The 16,990-nt window shown below is 39.7% G+C and overlaps 2 protein-coding genes across 4 annotated transcripts in view; one reads left to right on the top strand and one right to left on the bottom strand.

The window, feature by feature from the left end:
• The window catches only part of HS2ST1 (heparan sulfate 2-O-sulfotransferase 1), a 172,280-nt gene extending 167,101 nt beyond the window's left edge, over nt 1-5,179 (bottom strand). For 2 of the 3 annotated variants that reach the window (XM_028102516.2, XM_028102515.2), the window contains exon 1: nt 4,719-5,179. In XM_028102516.2, coding sequence (XP_027958317.1) covers nt 4,719-4,842 — 124 coding nt within the window. In that variant the 5' untranslated portion in view covers nt 4,843-5,179. The remainder of the gene's footprint in view (nt 1-4,718) is intronic. The other variant, XM_088022368.1, reaches the window with a different exon arrangement.
• Nucleotides 5,180-5,518: 339 nt separating this feature from the next.
• Nucleotides 5,519-16,990, top strand: part of SELENOF (selenoprotein F) — a 56,337-nt gene continuing 44,865 nt past the window's right edge. Inside the window, exons 1-2 of the mRNA XM_028102555.2 lie at nt 5,519-5,875; nt 13,965-14,132. Coding sequence (XP_027958356.1) covers nt 5,792-5,875; nt 13,965-14,132 — 252 coding nt within the window. The 5' untranslated portion in view covers nt 5,519-5,791. The remainder of the gene's footprint in view (nt 5,876-13,964; nt 14,133-16,990) is intronic.

The following is a 16,990-nucleotide window of genomic DNA, read 5'->3' on the forward strand; positions in this document are numbered from 1 at the left end:
GAGAAGAGTTCAAAGAACTGAGCCCTGGGTCATGCTTATGCTAAGAGGTTGAGGAAAAAAGGAGAACCTAACACAGGATTTGGAGAAGTAACCACCAATGAGGTGGGAAGAAAACCAAGAGTATGGTATCTTGGAAGCAAGGTAAAGAAAACCTACCGAAAAAGAGGACATGATCAATTGTGTCAAATTCCGCTGACAGGTCAAATAAAATGAAGATCAAAAATTGACCACAGGAATTAGGGAAATTACTGTTGAGTTTGACAATTAGAGTCAGCAAAACTAGACAAGTTTTTAGTTTTACTGCAAAGGGAAGCCAAAATATGGAACAGAGGTTGGCTGAAAAAAGGGTAGTCAAGACAAAGTACTGCTTTAATGAAAAAGAAAGACAAAGTATTGCTTTGGTTTTTGGGTGGGAGAAATAATAGCACGTTCATATGCTAGTGAGAATACTCAAGCAGAAAGAGAAGTAATGATTATAGGAGAATGAAGGAAAACTTCTGGAACCATGCCTTGTAGGTTAGGAAACTGGATCAGGTGCACAAGTGCTCCAACAGGCAGATAATCTATAGTTAACTGGCAGAAAGGTGGAGTACCTAAACACAGTTACTAGTAGGTGGGTAGATAATTTTAAGTATCTATAAGAACATCCCTCAAAAGTGGTCTTCTGGAGTGCAGTGTTTGAATATTCATTACTATTTCAACTCCACTAGGTGCCAAAAAGCTATTAAAAGTCTTCACAGAGTGGTAGACAGACATCCCGGGATTACCTTGAGACCAACTGTTTCTAGTGACTACTTCATGGCACTAGACATCTATCCAGGACTCATAAGTGAGGCACTAATTAGCAATTCTAGAACAACTGCATTCCAATTAATCCAAAGTCTTCTAAACAGTAGCTCCTGTGCATTTTTCAAACAATTTCAGAAGTAGAGAAATCTATCATTCTTGGCAACATTGCAGATACTGTTGTATCATTTCAGGCACTTTAAATACTACCAAATTCCAAAGTGCAGTCTCAACCTTAGTCCTGGTGTTAGTTCATTAGTTTAGGAGAATTTTAGGAACAGAAAGAGTAACATAATTTTCACCAGTGAAGAGGACTAAATAGTCCATTCTGAGTTACTGTCCTCATTTAAAAGATTATGTCCTAAGCTATTCACAAACTCATGTAGGGGTGGTGTTAGAAGCATTTGAACAGCAAATATTATTTTAAATCCTTAGACCCTATAGAAAATAAAACAATCAAGCATATTAATTCTAACATTTATGTAACAAAGCTTTCATTGCACTATTCCATCAGTTAGCATCAGCAACAGGTGTCTCTTGAGATTCTGATATCTCAAAAAAAAACTACTTTGTAAAAGCAACAAATTCTGATATACAATTCTAACAGCTAAGTAAGTAGTAAGCTAAGTAACAGTTTTCATTGACTCCATATCTTCCATTAGAAAAATTAAGTATACATTTTAATAAAATGAAGTTTTTCAACATAACACCTCAGAGAACGTTTTCATAACTAATGTGTTTGTATCCTAAATGTAACTCTCAAGCTGCATGTTATATTAATATTTAAAAAAAGAAAAAACGTGCTTCATTAAATACAAACCACCTACTGCAAGTTAGCGTTTCCTACCATTAAAGGGATCACATATGCCTTTGCAAATCTGATGAAAGCTATGCATATAATTTCAGGGAATTCATGGATGTCTTGAAGCCTATATATAGGTCCTGCAAGTTTAGAGAACCTGTAATTAGTAGAAAAAAATGGAATCCAAAATCAATCCAAAAACATAGGAAAATTTAATATATGAAAAAAGAAATTATAATATATGAAAAAAAGAACTGTAACATACAATGGAAAATGATCTATTAGTATATTATTTGCCATAAGTTGCTATTCATTGTAAGAAATTATAATAAATCTCTATAAATATATGAATGCTTTAATGAACTAAATGTAAAAAATAAAAATTATAAGATATTATAACAAAATATAGAGAATACATAATCTTGGTTGGGGACAGTCTTCTCAAGTAAAAGAAACCTACTTGCCTAAATTGAGAGATGTGACTGTGTAAATTTTGTAACTTATGTTTAAGCTTACAGAAAGCTTTACACTTACAGAAAACAACTGCAGACTTTTTTTTTCCTACAACAGAAATAACTTATTTCAGTCGTTTCTTTGGGTAATATAATTATGTTCATTATTTGGATATTAGCAAGGAGCAGACATTACACTAAACCAATTTCTTTGTGTCACAAATTAGATTTTCCCAAAATTATATTCATTCTTAGCAATAAATGCAATTAAACATTGATATTACCATATAAAAATTCTATTCAAACTGCTAAATCTTAGTGTAATGACAATATAAAGTCCCAAGCAGCCTGGTATAATTAAAGAAGCACTTGATTTGGAATCACACATACCTGGGTTCCAATCCTGACTCGGCCACTATTAGTTATGTGGTCAAGTTATATCACCATATATCACCATACATTACATCATTAGTTTTTGATGTAGTGTTCCATGATTCATTGTTTGTGCATAACACCCAGTGCTCCACGCAGAATGTGCCCTCTTTAATACCCATCACCAGGCTAACCCATCCCCGCACAGTACTGTCTTTTGTAAGACTTTTCTTTTTAAGAAATCAAGACTGCTGACATAAAGTTAAACATTTTACTTGCCATATTTTTGCAGCTCCAGAGCATTATTAGTCCTTCAAGTGTTTTGTATTTGAGCTCCTTTTCTTGGCTCATTTTTGAGTATGTGATTTGATCTATATTTACTATTTCTGATAGAATTTAAAGGTTTCTTCTAAAAAATCATGGGGAAAAAAACACATTATTTTCTACCTGTGGCCTGCTACATGTTAAGATAATCCTCTTTTTAAGAACAATTAGTTTGTGTCTATGGAAACCACTCTCAAGTGTTATGAAAAAAAATCTGAGGCAAAAAAATAAAATAAAAATTGAAGTTATCCTAGCCACTGTAATGTGCTCAAGAAATATAAATAGCAATATAACAGAGAGGAAATACAAATCTTAATTTTAATATAACTTTCAAATTTCTCTAAAAGGAGTCATTTTTTTTCCGTAAAGCTGGATCATTAAAGAGGCAAGAAAAATGACCCCAAATGCTAAGTGGATCCAAACAAAAAGGAAAAGTGTATTGGCCAACATTCGATGTTTAAGGTGAATAATTTTTCCATCACACAAGACACATAATCAATAAAGTCATGATAAATAAATTTGATATCTCTTCAAAACTGTACAGGGTAAGTTTTACCCTAGAGGAATGGAATTATCCTTAGCTCCTCCTTCAACTTTAGCTGCACTTCAATTAGATTTATTTGATACTCTTTGATAGACTGCTCTTTAAAATGTTTCCAAGGCTTTTTGCAAAGTCTGCCAAAACTGCAAATAGGCAGCTATACTTCTACAATTATTTACTAATACATTTTTCCTTAATGTTAATTATCACCCACAGCAGCATCTAGCTGTTAGTCTAAATGATTTTGCTGCTGGTATTTTATCGCTTGCTTCTCAAAAAGTATTTAAAACAATGCTGAGGTGAAAGAATATACACAAACACACTTCACATTACTTTTCCATATTTAAATTACGGCCTCCTGAGCTGATTTTTAAATGCCATGTACATTTTTAAATCAAAATGTATCGCATTCTTTTAACACTCCCTCCCTCACCCCAAAATCCTCCCAAATGCCAAAGTTCCCTACTAATCTGAAAGCACCTATTATCTGCATTTTTCTGGTCTTTCACAACTTCAGACTCCAACATTATATACTTCAGACCCCTTCTCTCATTAAAGTAAGCAGTTAACTCCTTAAGGTACTTAAGCATATGGTTTATTCATTGCATAATCTTACTTTTCCTTTCACCAACTTAAATCTCACTGTAATTCCCCTTCAGCGTTCCCTTCTCTCCTAAATGCACTACTACAACAACATTGCCGGGGGCCACATACGCAAACATTCGTCTTCGTAAACCCAAAATATTAACAAAATTTAGCTCCACTAAAAAAAAAGTACTTAAATGCCTCGATGCCTCCTTTCAGTACCACGCTGAAGCTTTTTATTTGCTTTCCGGTCCTACCTTGGCAGCCTATTTCTCCCGTCAGTTGTGTGGTCCCTTGCTGCCCCCAGCACAAGAGTGCAACTCACTACAGTGTATTTCTCTTACCATCATTCCCAGTATCTTCTCTCCATTTCCGGGCATCTATCCCTTCACGAACCTCCCCGTCCCCAAAAGATGTGTATCCAGGTATCCACACCTCAAATTAGAATACCCCTCGACTGACAATCCTAGGGCTTTCCGTAGACTCAAGAAAACACACAAGGCTAAGCGTTCCTGCCTCCTCTAGCAGTTCCCGCTCCCTACCGAATTCGGTCTTCTCTTGCCGTCTCCCCGGTGGAAATGCCTACTTCTGGTAACCCTTAGGCACGGGAAAGCCCACCTTAGCAAGCTCTGCCCGGTGACCTCGCGAGCCCAGCACGTCACTCAAGCTCAATTCACACCATTCTTGGAGCTTGTGTTTTCGATGCCCCCAGTCCCAGCTCTCGATGCAAGCTCTTTCACCCTCTTGCCCCCGAGCCAGACCGCAGGTCAGACGAAAGCCCACTTACTCCGGTCGCAATGCCTCCCCGGCCCGGCCCCTTCCACATCACTCACCCCGGAGTGGCTCTGCTCCTTACCTAGCTTCAATCGAGACTCCTCCAATTTCTGGATTTGGTTCTCCAAGAAGAGCATCCCCACTACGAAGGCCACCACCGCCAGCAGCTGCAACTTGGGCGGCATCATAATCCTAAGGAGCCCCATGAAACCCGCTGCTCGGGATCAAGACATACCGCGGGGGCGGGGAGCGGGGCCCCGGAGGCGAGTGAGACGCCGGGGGGAGCCCACCGAGCGGAGAGAAAGGCAAGGAGAGCGCGACAGCGAGAGAACCACCGCAGCGACCCCCCTTCTCGCCTCCCCAGTCCCCCGCCCCCAGGCGCCAGCACCAACGCCGCCGGTGCCCGCTTCTCCTGGACCGACTCAAAGGCCGCCCCCTCCAAAAGCCCGCGCAGCAAACACAGTGCGGGGCGGCTGCCGGGCTCTCGCCTCTCTACTGCCTCAGTCCCCGACCCCCGCGCCCGCCTGCCCGCTTCCTTCCCTTCCTTCCTTCCCTCCCTCCTTTGCTCGCGGCCGCGCGCTCCTCAGCCAGCGCTGCGGCTGCGGCTGCGCCGCCCTCGGCTCCGCCCCCCTGCCCATCCCCCACCGCCACCACGCGCACGCATCCACGTACGCTGCTCGGCAACCAGAGGCTCCACCCTCTGCTCCCGTTCAGTAGTGCCTATTGGACCGAAGAAACACGGAGCCTCACTCTTGGTTCGTGTCACGGTTGGTTTCCTTTGCCGTGGGTGTCAACCAAAGCGGCATTCGATTGGGTAAACTTGGAGAAGGAGGCCGGCTGAAACCGGCGAAGGCGGGGCTTCTTGGTGGCTGGACGAAATGTCGTGCATAAAAGGAAGGAGCTCCGAGCCGCACAGATTTGGGGAGTTTAGGAAAATGCCTGATGGGGGTTTTGAAAGGACCCGGCGACTTTATATTTATGTCTAATATAAAACTATTTGACCACCTTTAAGTTTCAACATACCCTTAGGTAATACCTGCCTCTGCGGAGTAAGAGACTTGATGACAACGGCCTTTAACATCCTGTTTTGGATCAGGCTCTGGAAGGGACGCCCCTAGCTGAGGGGTCCTCCGGGCAGTCGGAAACCTACGAAAGATGGTAGCGATGGCGGCTGGGTCGAGTGGCTTGTTCCTGTCGGCGTTTGGGCTGCGATTGCTCTTGGCTGCTGTACTTCAAACGGTAAGTGGAGATCATCTCCGCGGCAGCACAGGGCGAGTGGGGAATGGTGCGCTGAGGAATACGAAACATTCGGTCCTGCATGGTAGCCACACTTGGAGAGGCTGGGAGGACTGGGCTTCCTTAGCGACTGCTGCGACCGGAATGCTACGTGGCTTCATTCCTCGTTTGATGCTTTTCCTTTCCCGCCCCGGATTTCTAGCGGTTCTTTCTCCTGACTTCAGAATATCTTGAGTAGTACTTATCTTCTTTTGCAGAGTTCCAGATAAAAACGACCTGTAAACCACACATTGGGCGGGGGGGGGGGGGGAGGCAATGAATCTTAGAAAGGAATGAAGATTGTTTTTAAACGGGCAGAATACAAGAAACTACCGTTCTTTATGATAAGGGTCCCTAAATCTTATAAGAAAGCCCGCAAGTCTTTGGTCTGGGGTACACTTCCTGTTTACTTTTTTCTCTCAATTGTTAGTGGTCTCTAATTCTTTTATCTCCGAGCTCTGTTATTCACGTGCTGCTGGATGCATTTCAGTGCCATTTGTGGTTTTAAACAACGTTGTTGCAGTAAAAGGAGCTACTCTATGCTAAAGCATAATTTTTTTTTGAAATCCATTTTCTAAAATGATAGCCTTCATATCGTTTAAAATCGGGCAGTGTTAACCAGCTTTTTAAGTTAATTATTAACACAGACGCGTTCTTAATCTTTGGGGAAGCGCTAATTTTGTCTTATTTTCCTATTCATTCATGTACAACTTTATATTGGTTGATTCCCTCCTAAGAAGTTTGCGATCCATGTTTTGCCTTATGAATAACTTCTTTTTTTCTAGGCACTGCGGGAGATTTTACACGTTTCATTAATCAGCTTAATTCTTCAGGTATTTTCGTTCCTGAGCCTGCTGAAAAATTTTCTTCTAGGAGACCTGGTTTCATTGACTTAAGCAAGGTTTGGGGGAGTTAGGGCCTGTACCGAAGACATCCATAAACAGCTCGTGCTTTTCTTTCCTCAAAGAGTTTGAAGTTCCTGCCTGGTTTTCTTTGCAACCATACTTTAAAGGTGGGTTTTTAACTTCTCTAATTAGTATCATAGTATTCTGTTATTCAGGCATTTGGTGCCCCTTAGAAATTACTGAAAGACTCCTCTCTAAACTTTCTACTGGAGGTTTTCTCCTTTTTTTTCTTTGCCAATCTTAGAGTCCACCACCATACAGAGATAAGAAGTAACGTTTCATGTTGACTTCTCTTGATTTCTCTGTCTTTAATTATCTATGTTGTGTAACCACCCCAAAATTTGGTGGCTTGAAATAACAATTTCTCATAATCTTATGGGTCTTCTGTGCAGTTACTCCGTTGATTTCCTCCGGTTCATGTACGTAGCTGCGTTGAGCTAGTAGGTCAGCTGAACTGAAAGGTCCAAGATGGCTTCATTCTTAGTTGGTGCTGTCAGCAAGGGTGACTTGGTTCTCCTCCATGTGACCTCTCATCCTCCAGTCCGACTTCTTTTCATGGCAGTCTCAGAGCAGCGCTCCTAAAGAGCAAAAGCTGCAATGCTTCCTGAAGCCTAGCCTTGAAAATCACAGACATCACTTTCACCTCACAATTTTTGTCAAAGCAAATCACAGGACCAGTCTAGATTTCAGGGATGGAGAAACAGACTCCATCTCTGCATAGGAGGAGTGACAAACTCAGCAAAGAAATGTACGTACCAGGATAGAAGGAATTTATGGCCATTAAGTGATCTACCACCGTGACCGTCCACATAAGTCAGAAAGTCGGGTATCATCTTTGACTCTTTTTTTTTTTTTTTTTTTTACATACCTCACATCAGGCAATTACCAAGTCTTGTTATTTTACTTCCTAAATATCTCTCAGATCCATGCACTTAATGTTAATTCCTCATTCAGGCCACCAACATCTGTCTCATTAGCATTAATAGCCTCCTGGTTGACTCGTCTAGCTATCAGAACCTAAATGGTTGGCTTTGTCAGCTTCCCAATTGCCCAAGCCAGCAAGTAGTCATTTTAAAATTCTTTTTCATTCTCTGAATCCAATTAGTCATTAAACCCTTGAAAATCTCCAAGGCAGTCCACTTAATTCTATGTCCACAGGCAGTACCTAAATTTAGGCCACCATTTTTGTTTGCCCAGAATTCCCACAACAGCTTCCTTAAACTGGGTTCCATATCTCATTTTCTCCCTTTCTAATCCAGTCTCTACAGTGCATCAAGAGTCATCTTTTTTTAGAACTTTATTATTAAAATTCTTCAGTGGTGCCCTGTTGATTTTAAGGTGAAGTCTTTTCTCCTGAACATTTCTTAACAAGACCTGTTTCACCTGATACTATTTGTTTAGCCAGGCTTAATTCCCAGAACTACCTCTACTGCAAGAGCCAAAAGGTCAGGTGAACAATTGGGGTCATTTGTTTTAACATATCTCACATACCATGTTCTCCCTCACCAGGCCTAAAGTAAAGTATTTAGATAAAATGCAAAGCTTAATTTACATACCATCTCCAGATACGCAAAGTCAGATATACTCTCTCCCTTGTGTATTCCATCATCATACCTTACACTGTGTTACACAGATCCACAATCTTAACAGCACCATGCCTCTGTCCTATGTGTGTGTATCCCTCCACTCCCCCACTCCTGTGCCAAGAATGTAGCTAAGGGGAATACGGAGACCTTATTTTGTTTTTTGTTTTTTTAATATATTGTGCCTCATATGTATTCGTTCACTAAAATCCCTCAGGGGTGCTCCCTGTTCGGCAGGGAGTCGGCTTCTCCCTCTGTGCCGCCCTTCCCCCCGCTTGTGCTCATGCATGCGCACAAAAATAATTAAAATCTTTAAAAAATAAAATCCCTCAGAGGAGTGAATGGCCTCTTAGTTCACTTGTGTTTGTTCCTTGCTATCAGAATCCTCATGATATCTGTAGTTTGTGTAGATTGGTGATGAACCCCTCTCGCTCCCACAAATACAAAATGACTCTAGAGAGTCCTGAGCAGTTCACCCTTGGTGAACTATTTTAACTTCCTGAACATTTATTTCTGTCTCTTTCTTGGGTAATGAGTGGTGTTTTTAAGAAAATAAGGCAATAAATTCCTTGAGAAAGAAGAGGGTAGTATGGAGGATTGTTGGAAAAACACTATAAAGAGATAGAAAACTGAAAACTGCATTTCACTGTTAGTCCGAAGGAGGGGCAAAAGACCACGTGGAATAAGTTGTTGGCAATGGTTTAAAAAAAAAAAAAGCTAAATCTTTGGAACCTGACAGATGAATAAAAAGGGAATGAGGGAAGAATTTCTTGGCACCTTGAAGTTGAGCTACCAAGATGGATAGAGGACTTAGTTCCTACTTTAATTTACACCTCTGAGTCCTTAGACTAGACAAGTTTTATCACTGTGCTACTTTGTAGCCCTAATTTAAAGTTAATAGCAATGCATAGTTCTCAGCATTCCAATGAGGTGACAACTGGGAGGATATAAAGTAATTTAATCTGAAAATACGTTCTGAGTATACTTTAGCATTAGAAAAGTAATATCTTAGTTATCTTAGAATAGCTACCTACGGGAGCTGTTCTCTGGAGCACCCCAGAACTAAGTGGCATTCAAGGTTTCATTCAGCTCATACATAATATTTCTTCATTCAAAAAGGCACTATACTGGGACGCTGGGTGGCCCAGTCAGTTAAGTATCTGCCTTTGGCTCAGGTCCAGGGTCCTGGGCTCTAGTCCCACATGGGGCTCCTTTCTCAGCGGGGAGCCTGCTTCTCCCTCTCCCTCTCCCAGAGGCACTGTACTGAAAGCAGTATAGAATGATACTGTGTATCTTTGATTCTGAGACACAACACCTCATCCTCCTTCAAGGTTAACCTCCATCCATCTTATTACAGTGGGCCGCACAATTATAATTGCCAGCGTCTTTGTTATTATTCTTAGTGGTACATATGAAAATGGTGCAAGAAGGATTCCGTGAGATACGATAGTTAATAATAAGGGTTTTGAGGGCTGATCAGGATTAGAATCTTGATACTGCCATCTATTATGCTGTGTTGTCTTAGATTATCTTAACTATCCTAATTAAGCCTCTATTTCCCTCTCTGTAAAATGGAGATAAAACCTATTTCATAGGGGTGCCTGGGTGGCTCGGTTGAGCAGCTGCCTTCGGCTCAGGTCATGATCCCAGGGTCCTGGGATCGAGCCCCACATCGGGCTCCTTGCTCCGTAGGAAGCCTGCTTATGTTCCCTCTCTCGCTGTGTCTTTCTCTGTCAAATAAATAAAATCTTAAAAAAAAAAAACCAATTTCATAGAGTTAAGATTAAATGGATTAATGATGTAAAGTGCTTAGCGAAATATCTGGTGCTTTGTGAGAGCCTGTTATGGCAATGCTTCTGGTAGTCATTTTCATGGGGTTCGTCTGTAAACCCATCTATTTGGTTTAGTCTCAGATTTGAAATCTATTCACAATTACATGAGAAACCTATGAGTTTTCTGAGATTAAGGACCAGTTAAGAGAAAACTAATCCTATGTACGTATAATAAAATGTATATACCAGACTTTTGCCTGAAAATATAATGTTACAATATGGTTAATCCAGTTTTTCCGCCAACAACCCTCATCTACAAAGAAATAATAATACCAGAAAAATAAATGAGTAATGCATGGGAAAATTATAATTTTGAACATCTATATTATTTAGCATTTGATATTTATTAGTGAAGTATTTAAAAATATGTTCTGATATCCTTAGATTCAAACCCTTGAGGGGCACCTGGGTGGCTCAGTCGGTTAAGCGTCTTACTCTGGATTTCGGCTCAGGTCATTATCTCAGGATTGTGAGATGGAGCCCCACATCAGGCTTGTGCTGGCCATGGAGCCTGATTAAGATTCTCTGGCTCCCTCTCTCTCTGCCCCTCCCCCCTCCCCCCAAAAAAGCCTTGAGTCTGCAAAACTAATGATAGAAGAGCTAGAAAGTAGTTTACTCATGAAACTCAAGTGAACCTTGTATCTCCACCACACTTATTCTTTATCCCATGTCTAATAATTAAAACATTAAGTAGTGTTTTATATTTCTTGAGGGTTTTTAAGAATACTGGAAAGTGAATAATGCAAACATCTATCAGGTACCCACTGGGTCCTGTGTAAAAAATGAGATGGTTCCTGTACTTTTTCTCCTTTAATCCTCGAAACTCTGTGAGATAAATGGTAGTTATTCCTATTCAGAAATTCAGAAGTAAGGTTGCTCTGTGCTGGCATTTGAATCAAGATGTCATCAGACTCCAAAACATATGTTTTACATATTTATGCCACCTGTCAGTAGGTGCTCAATAAATGCCAGAATAAAATCAAATAATATTGCATGATCATTCATTTGAAATTTTTGTTTTTTGAAACATACTTTGGCAGTAACAATTTCTTTTTTCTTTTTTTTTTTTTAAAGATTTTATTTTATTTGAGAGAGAGAGAATGAGAGACAGCATGAGGGGGAGGAGGGTCAGAGGAAGAAGCAGACTCCCTGCTGAGCAGGGAGCCCGATGCGAGACTCGATCCCGGGACTCCAGGATCATGACCTGAGCCAAAGGCAGTCGCTTAACCAACTGAGCCACCCAGGCGCCTCTGGCAATAACATTTTCTTATATTTGTTAAGCAGTTCATGGTTTCAAAGTGATTTCACTTTTATTGCCTATTTTAGTTACCATGGCTGCAAAACCGATCACCATAAAATTTAGTGGTATAAAACAATTATTTTGCTTTTAGATTCTGTGGGTCAGCAATTCAGACAGGTCACAGCAGGGTGAGTTGTGTGTTCCATGGTGTCTCAGCTGAAAGACAGGTCTGAAATATGAAGTTCTTTATTCAGATGTCTGCTAATTGATGGTGGTTGTCAGCTGGGGGCTTTTTGCTCTTTACATGGGCCTCTCCATGTTGTCCCTCTAATTTAGGTTACCTTACAGCATGGTGGCAGAGTTCCAAAATTTAGTGTTCTGAGAGAGGCAAAGACACAGCACGTAGGAGCACTAGCCATTCAGAGGCTGTTTCCTTTTTTATGACCTACCCTCAAAAACCACATAGTATCCCTTCTTTTGTACTCTGTTGGTCAGAATCAGTCACAAGCCCCTGCCCAGATTCAAGGGGAGGGAAAATAGCCTCCTACTTCTCAGGAGAGGACTGCCAGTCACATTGTAAGAACACCATGTGGGATGATGTATACATATTGGTGTGGCCATCTTTGGAAAATACAGATTAACCTGTGAAATAGATCAAGCATATCGCTTTATTAATCAAGAAATTACTCAAAGTACTAGTACAGTAACACGTGTCTTAGGTGCCTCCCACAACACTGGGATCTATTTTGAATATTTACATACATTCCACATTATTACTGAGATAAGATGAAAGATGGATAAGGTATCAAATTAAGGTATTGACTGGCACAAGACCATTGGGGTGATCAACATTTTGGGAGTGTATGCCAGCACTCCTTTTTTACATTGGCAAATGCCCTTGTGTTTTTATCTACCTGGTTTGTCTAGAAGAAGGTTTGACACACTATAGCTGGTGGGCCAAATCCACCTGGCCCTGTTTATGTGAAGTTTTATTGGAAAACACCCACTTACTTATTTTTGTCTATGCTGCTTTTGTGCTGCCGTACCTGAGTTGAGTAGTTGCAACAGAAACCATTTAGCCACCAAAGCCTAACACAGTTACTCTCTGGCCGTCTACATAAAATTTGCATACCCTTGGTCTAGAAAATCAACCAGTTGCAGTCAAACAGTCTGAAATTCCCACTACTTGAGGCTGTAGTTTTCATTTGTTCAGCACAGATGAGAACTAGCTTTAAATACAGAGTAATAATAGTTTAACGCTTGCCCTCAAAAGAGTTCACAGTACTAGGGAATCAGACAACTCTACATTTACATAGTACAGTGTCATGAGTGGTGCTGTCTTAGAACTGTGCACAAATTTATTTCTCTGAAAAGCACTATGGCTAAAGATGAGGATCTGATTTTTCTCCCCCAGAGAAGGCTTCCTGGAAGACTGATATTGATCAGGTTATTGGAAATAAGTAGAAATTAAAAAGGTGAAAAGGGTGCCTTAGGTGTAGGAAAAGTATGAGCAAATGTATGAGTAGGAATTTTATTCTTCCAGGAATTCATTATAGCTGAAAAGTAGAGTGGGATTGGAGAAGTAAAGAAAGGTAGGACTGGCAGTGACCATTTAAACCACTGAGGCAAGAAATGATTTGAAAGCTCTTTAAGAAACAGAATTGTCAAAACTTGTTAATTAATTGCCTATAAGAAGGCAGAGAATATAGAATTTAGGATGACTGACCTGGGCAACTAGTGGTCAGGGAAAATGGTGCCATTTTACTAAGATATCGGGTACATTGGGAGGAATAGATTTAAGCAGAAAAGATAAGTTTCACTGTTGGAGTTTTTGAATTTGCAGTGCCATTGGAACATATAAATGAGGTCAGTTAGGCTGTTGGCTTTGAAAGTTTGAACTTAAGTAAAAGACTCAGGAGTTTTAAATAAGTGGGTATTTGAAGCCTTGGGAAAGATGCAGTCATTTATAGAAAATATGTAAAGCAAAGACAGAGCCAGAAATAGAAATGGGAAACAGCAGCACTTAAGAAGGAGGACAAGCCCATGGAAAGAACAGCTGGAGCCAGAACAGTTTTGAATACTTTTGCATTTAGTGATTTTTGGCAAGTTTAGTCAAATGGTAGGATCAGAAGCTAGACTATAGTAACAATTGAGAAATGACAATGTGGGGAGAGCAATTAGAAAGGTAAGGTTTGAATACACTGAAGAACTGAGTTACCAATTAAGTTAAATCCCTGTGGAAATGGCAGAAGGTAAGCTCCAAAGCACAGGTAGAGGGATTGACCTTAAATGAAGGTATACCATATTCACTGAGACATGCATGAGAGAATGGATAAGGGAAGAGAAGATATTTTTGAAAGCCTGCTTTTGCTGGTTCTGATTGGTTGCATAAGTAATTTCATTCATCTTACCTCAATCTATTTTATGTAAGAATTATTGCTTTCCAATACAAATATTGAATAGTGTTTTATTTCTCATTTTGTTTATTTTCAGGTGTCTGCATTTGGTGCAGAGTTTTCATCAGAGGCTTGCAGAGAGATAGGCTTCTCCAGCAACTTGCTCTGCAGCTCTTGTGATCTTCTTGGACAGTTTAACCTGCTTCAGCTTGATCCTGACTGTAGAGCATGCTGTCAGGAAGAAGCACAATTTGAAACAAAAAAGGTATTGTTTTCTAGTATCTCTCTTCCATTAGTTGGTGTGTAGTTGAGATAAGGTGAAATGTTAAATTGCCTCATCAACTTAAATATAAAGTCTCTAGCTTTTACATTTTGTAGTTTTAGAAGTCAGCTGATTTCTTTCTGGCCCACTAGATCAATTAAAGCAACTAGGAAGGAAGAGTTAAGGTTTATATCCTAGGACCCCATTCTGTCATGTTTAGCAGAGGGGTTGTTTAGCAAAGGGGTTGCAAAATTACCCATAGCATGCTTGGATCCTAAAGTTCTCCAGTCTTCCTAAGTTCTGGCCACATGAAGATGCTTCTATTCATTTGTAATAAGAACTCAGTCTTAAAATGAAATACAAGATGAAATTGTAGCACCTAGGGCGCCTGGGTGGCTCAGTCGTTAAGCGTCTGCCTTTGGCTCAGGTCATGATCCCAGGGTCCTGGGATCAAGCCCCGCATCATTCCCTGCTCAGCAGGAAGTCCACTTCTCCCTATACCCTCACCCCGCTTGTGCTTTCTCTCTCTCCCTCTCTCTCTCCCTACCAGATAAATGAAATCTAAAAAGGTGGGGGGGGGGGCACCTGGGTGGTTCAGTCGTTAAGCATCTGCCTTCAGCTTAGGTCATGATCCCAGGGTTCTGGGATCGAGCCCCACATTGGGCTCCCTGCTTGGCGGAGAGCCTGCTTCTCCCTCACCCACTCCCCCTGCTTGTGTTCCCTCTCTCGCTGTGTCTCTCTGTCAAATAAATAAATAAATAAAATCTTTTTAAAAAAAAAAAAAGGAAAGTATAGCACCTACTACCTGGCACATAATTATAGGTGATAAATAAACTATTACTTTTTGTCTAGTTTACAAAGGATATGGTCTGTTAATTTACATGGCTTTTACTAATATTTATAGACAAGTAATCTCCTCTTTAACACCTGAAAACAGCCGAGGATAGGTAGTTCTGTCTAATAAAATCTGTTTTGTCCCATTGTTCAAATTAATAGTTAACTTGCTCGATTTTTAAATCTTTTTAAGCCTCTACACTTTTTAAAATTCAGAGGTGGCCTGAAAAGATCATTTATATAAGCCAAATAAAACTGAATCAGTGAGTCCCCTGTGTTTGGAATGAGGAAAAAAAGCATCTCTGTTATGTTTCCTTTTTGTATTCTCTTTCACTTGTACATACTGAATTCTGTTTTGAGGTGTTAGTTTGTAAAGCTTTCCGTAATTGCACCCTTTAGATAGTAAAAGGTTAATTTGCAACACCAAGTATAGTTTTATCATTCTAAAAGAAAAATAAGCAAAACTTTAAAAATGTTAATCTTTAACTGAAATTTAATATTTGATTTCTCAGTTGTGAACCTGAAATTTCTGCTGTCCCCAAAATAGCTTCAGAGTCTTCTGTGTTTTTCATTTTCTTGGTTCACAAATATCATTGATATCTTTTCATGTTTAGAAGGTTTCTAGGGGCGCCTGGGTAGCTCAGTCGGTTAAGCGTCAGCCTTCGACTCAGGTCATGATCCCAAGGTCCTAGGATCGAGCCCCGCATTGGGCTCCCTGCTCAGCGGGGAGCCTGCTTCTCCCTCTGCTGCTCCCCCTGCTTGTGCTCTCTCACTCTCTCTGTCAAAGAAATAAAATCTTAAAAAAAAAAAAAAAGATTTCAAAAAAAAAAAAGATTTCTATACATATGAGTTAGTCTTCATTGCATGTAAGGTCATATCTAAACAAGTTTTAAAAACTTGATTTTAAATAGATTTAAGATGTAGGACTTAACTAGCTTAGCATGACCCTTCCCTCTTAATTTTTGGGATTTGTTTTTGATTTTTTTTTATGAGATATTCATACAGGACGAATTACCAAAGGAATCTGTATGTCATCCTCTAATCATAATGCTGTTATTCTATGGTCCATACTACTTAGCTGACGATGATTATTTCCCAAGGCACCAAACTTAATTGAATAACGGGGTGTTTTATAATAATAAACAATGTTTATCATATGCAACGTCTTATAATTAGGGTAAATTGAGAGGCTCTATCCTTTAAGTGATATCAAATATTCCTAAATTGTAAATCAAGTGCATATAAAAGCTATTTTTACTTATTGCCCTTTCTCAGTAATCCTTCATAGCATACCATTTTTATGTTATACTTTTACTAGAACCAAGGTTAAATCACACACTTCTCAAATTATATTCCCGTTCAATTTTAATTATTAATTGAGCTCTGTGTGGTATCTTGACACTTCTCAGCACTTACAGTTCAGCAATAACCATCAGCAAGTAGTCTACCAGTTAACATATGCCTAACTAATTATACACTGAAATAATTGTAAGTACAAGTGAGGCTGTATCCTAATATAAATTTTATGCTGTCTCCATTGTTTTTTCTTTACTCCTTGCCCATCATCTCTACAATGTACTTCTCATTAAGCATTTGCTTAGCATACTGTTGCACAAAATCAATGAATGGTGAAACCAAAACATGTCAGGAACACTTTAGAAATATTGCTGGACTTACAAAAGTATGGCATGTTAGACAAGCCTCCATTCAGATGCAAACCACATTCAGGTATAGAAGCAGTACTTCAGTACTTCAGTCATACTTCAGTACTGCTCTCTAGATTACTGGTACATGATCATATGTAACATTATATACAATATTTTTTTCTGTCTCAGCCCTGGCTTAAGGCTTAATTTTGAAATCATAATTTAGTCTTAGTTTAATAAAAGTAAAAATCTGCAATATGTAGACTAGTGCCTTACATTAAAAACATTAAAAATACTTAAACATGTCTCTGTTTATATATATGTGTGTGTGTGTGTGTGTAAATCATCGTGAATATAAATTCTTTAGAAAAGAAAATTATA

Source organism: Eumetopias jubatus, unplaced genomic scaffold, assembly GCF_037043125.1.
Source record: "Eumetopias jubatus isolate StellerSeaLion01/CBP00866 unplaced genomic scaffold, mEumJub1_p1.0 scaffold_4, whole genome shotgun sequence".
In the NCBI taxonomy this organism is placed as follows: Eukaryota; Metazoa; Chordata; class Mammalia; order Carnivora; family Otariidae; genus Eumetopias; species Eumetopias jubatus.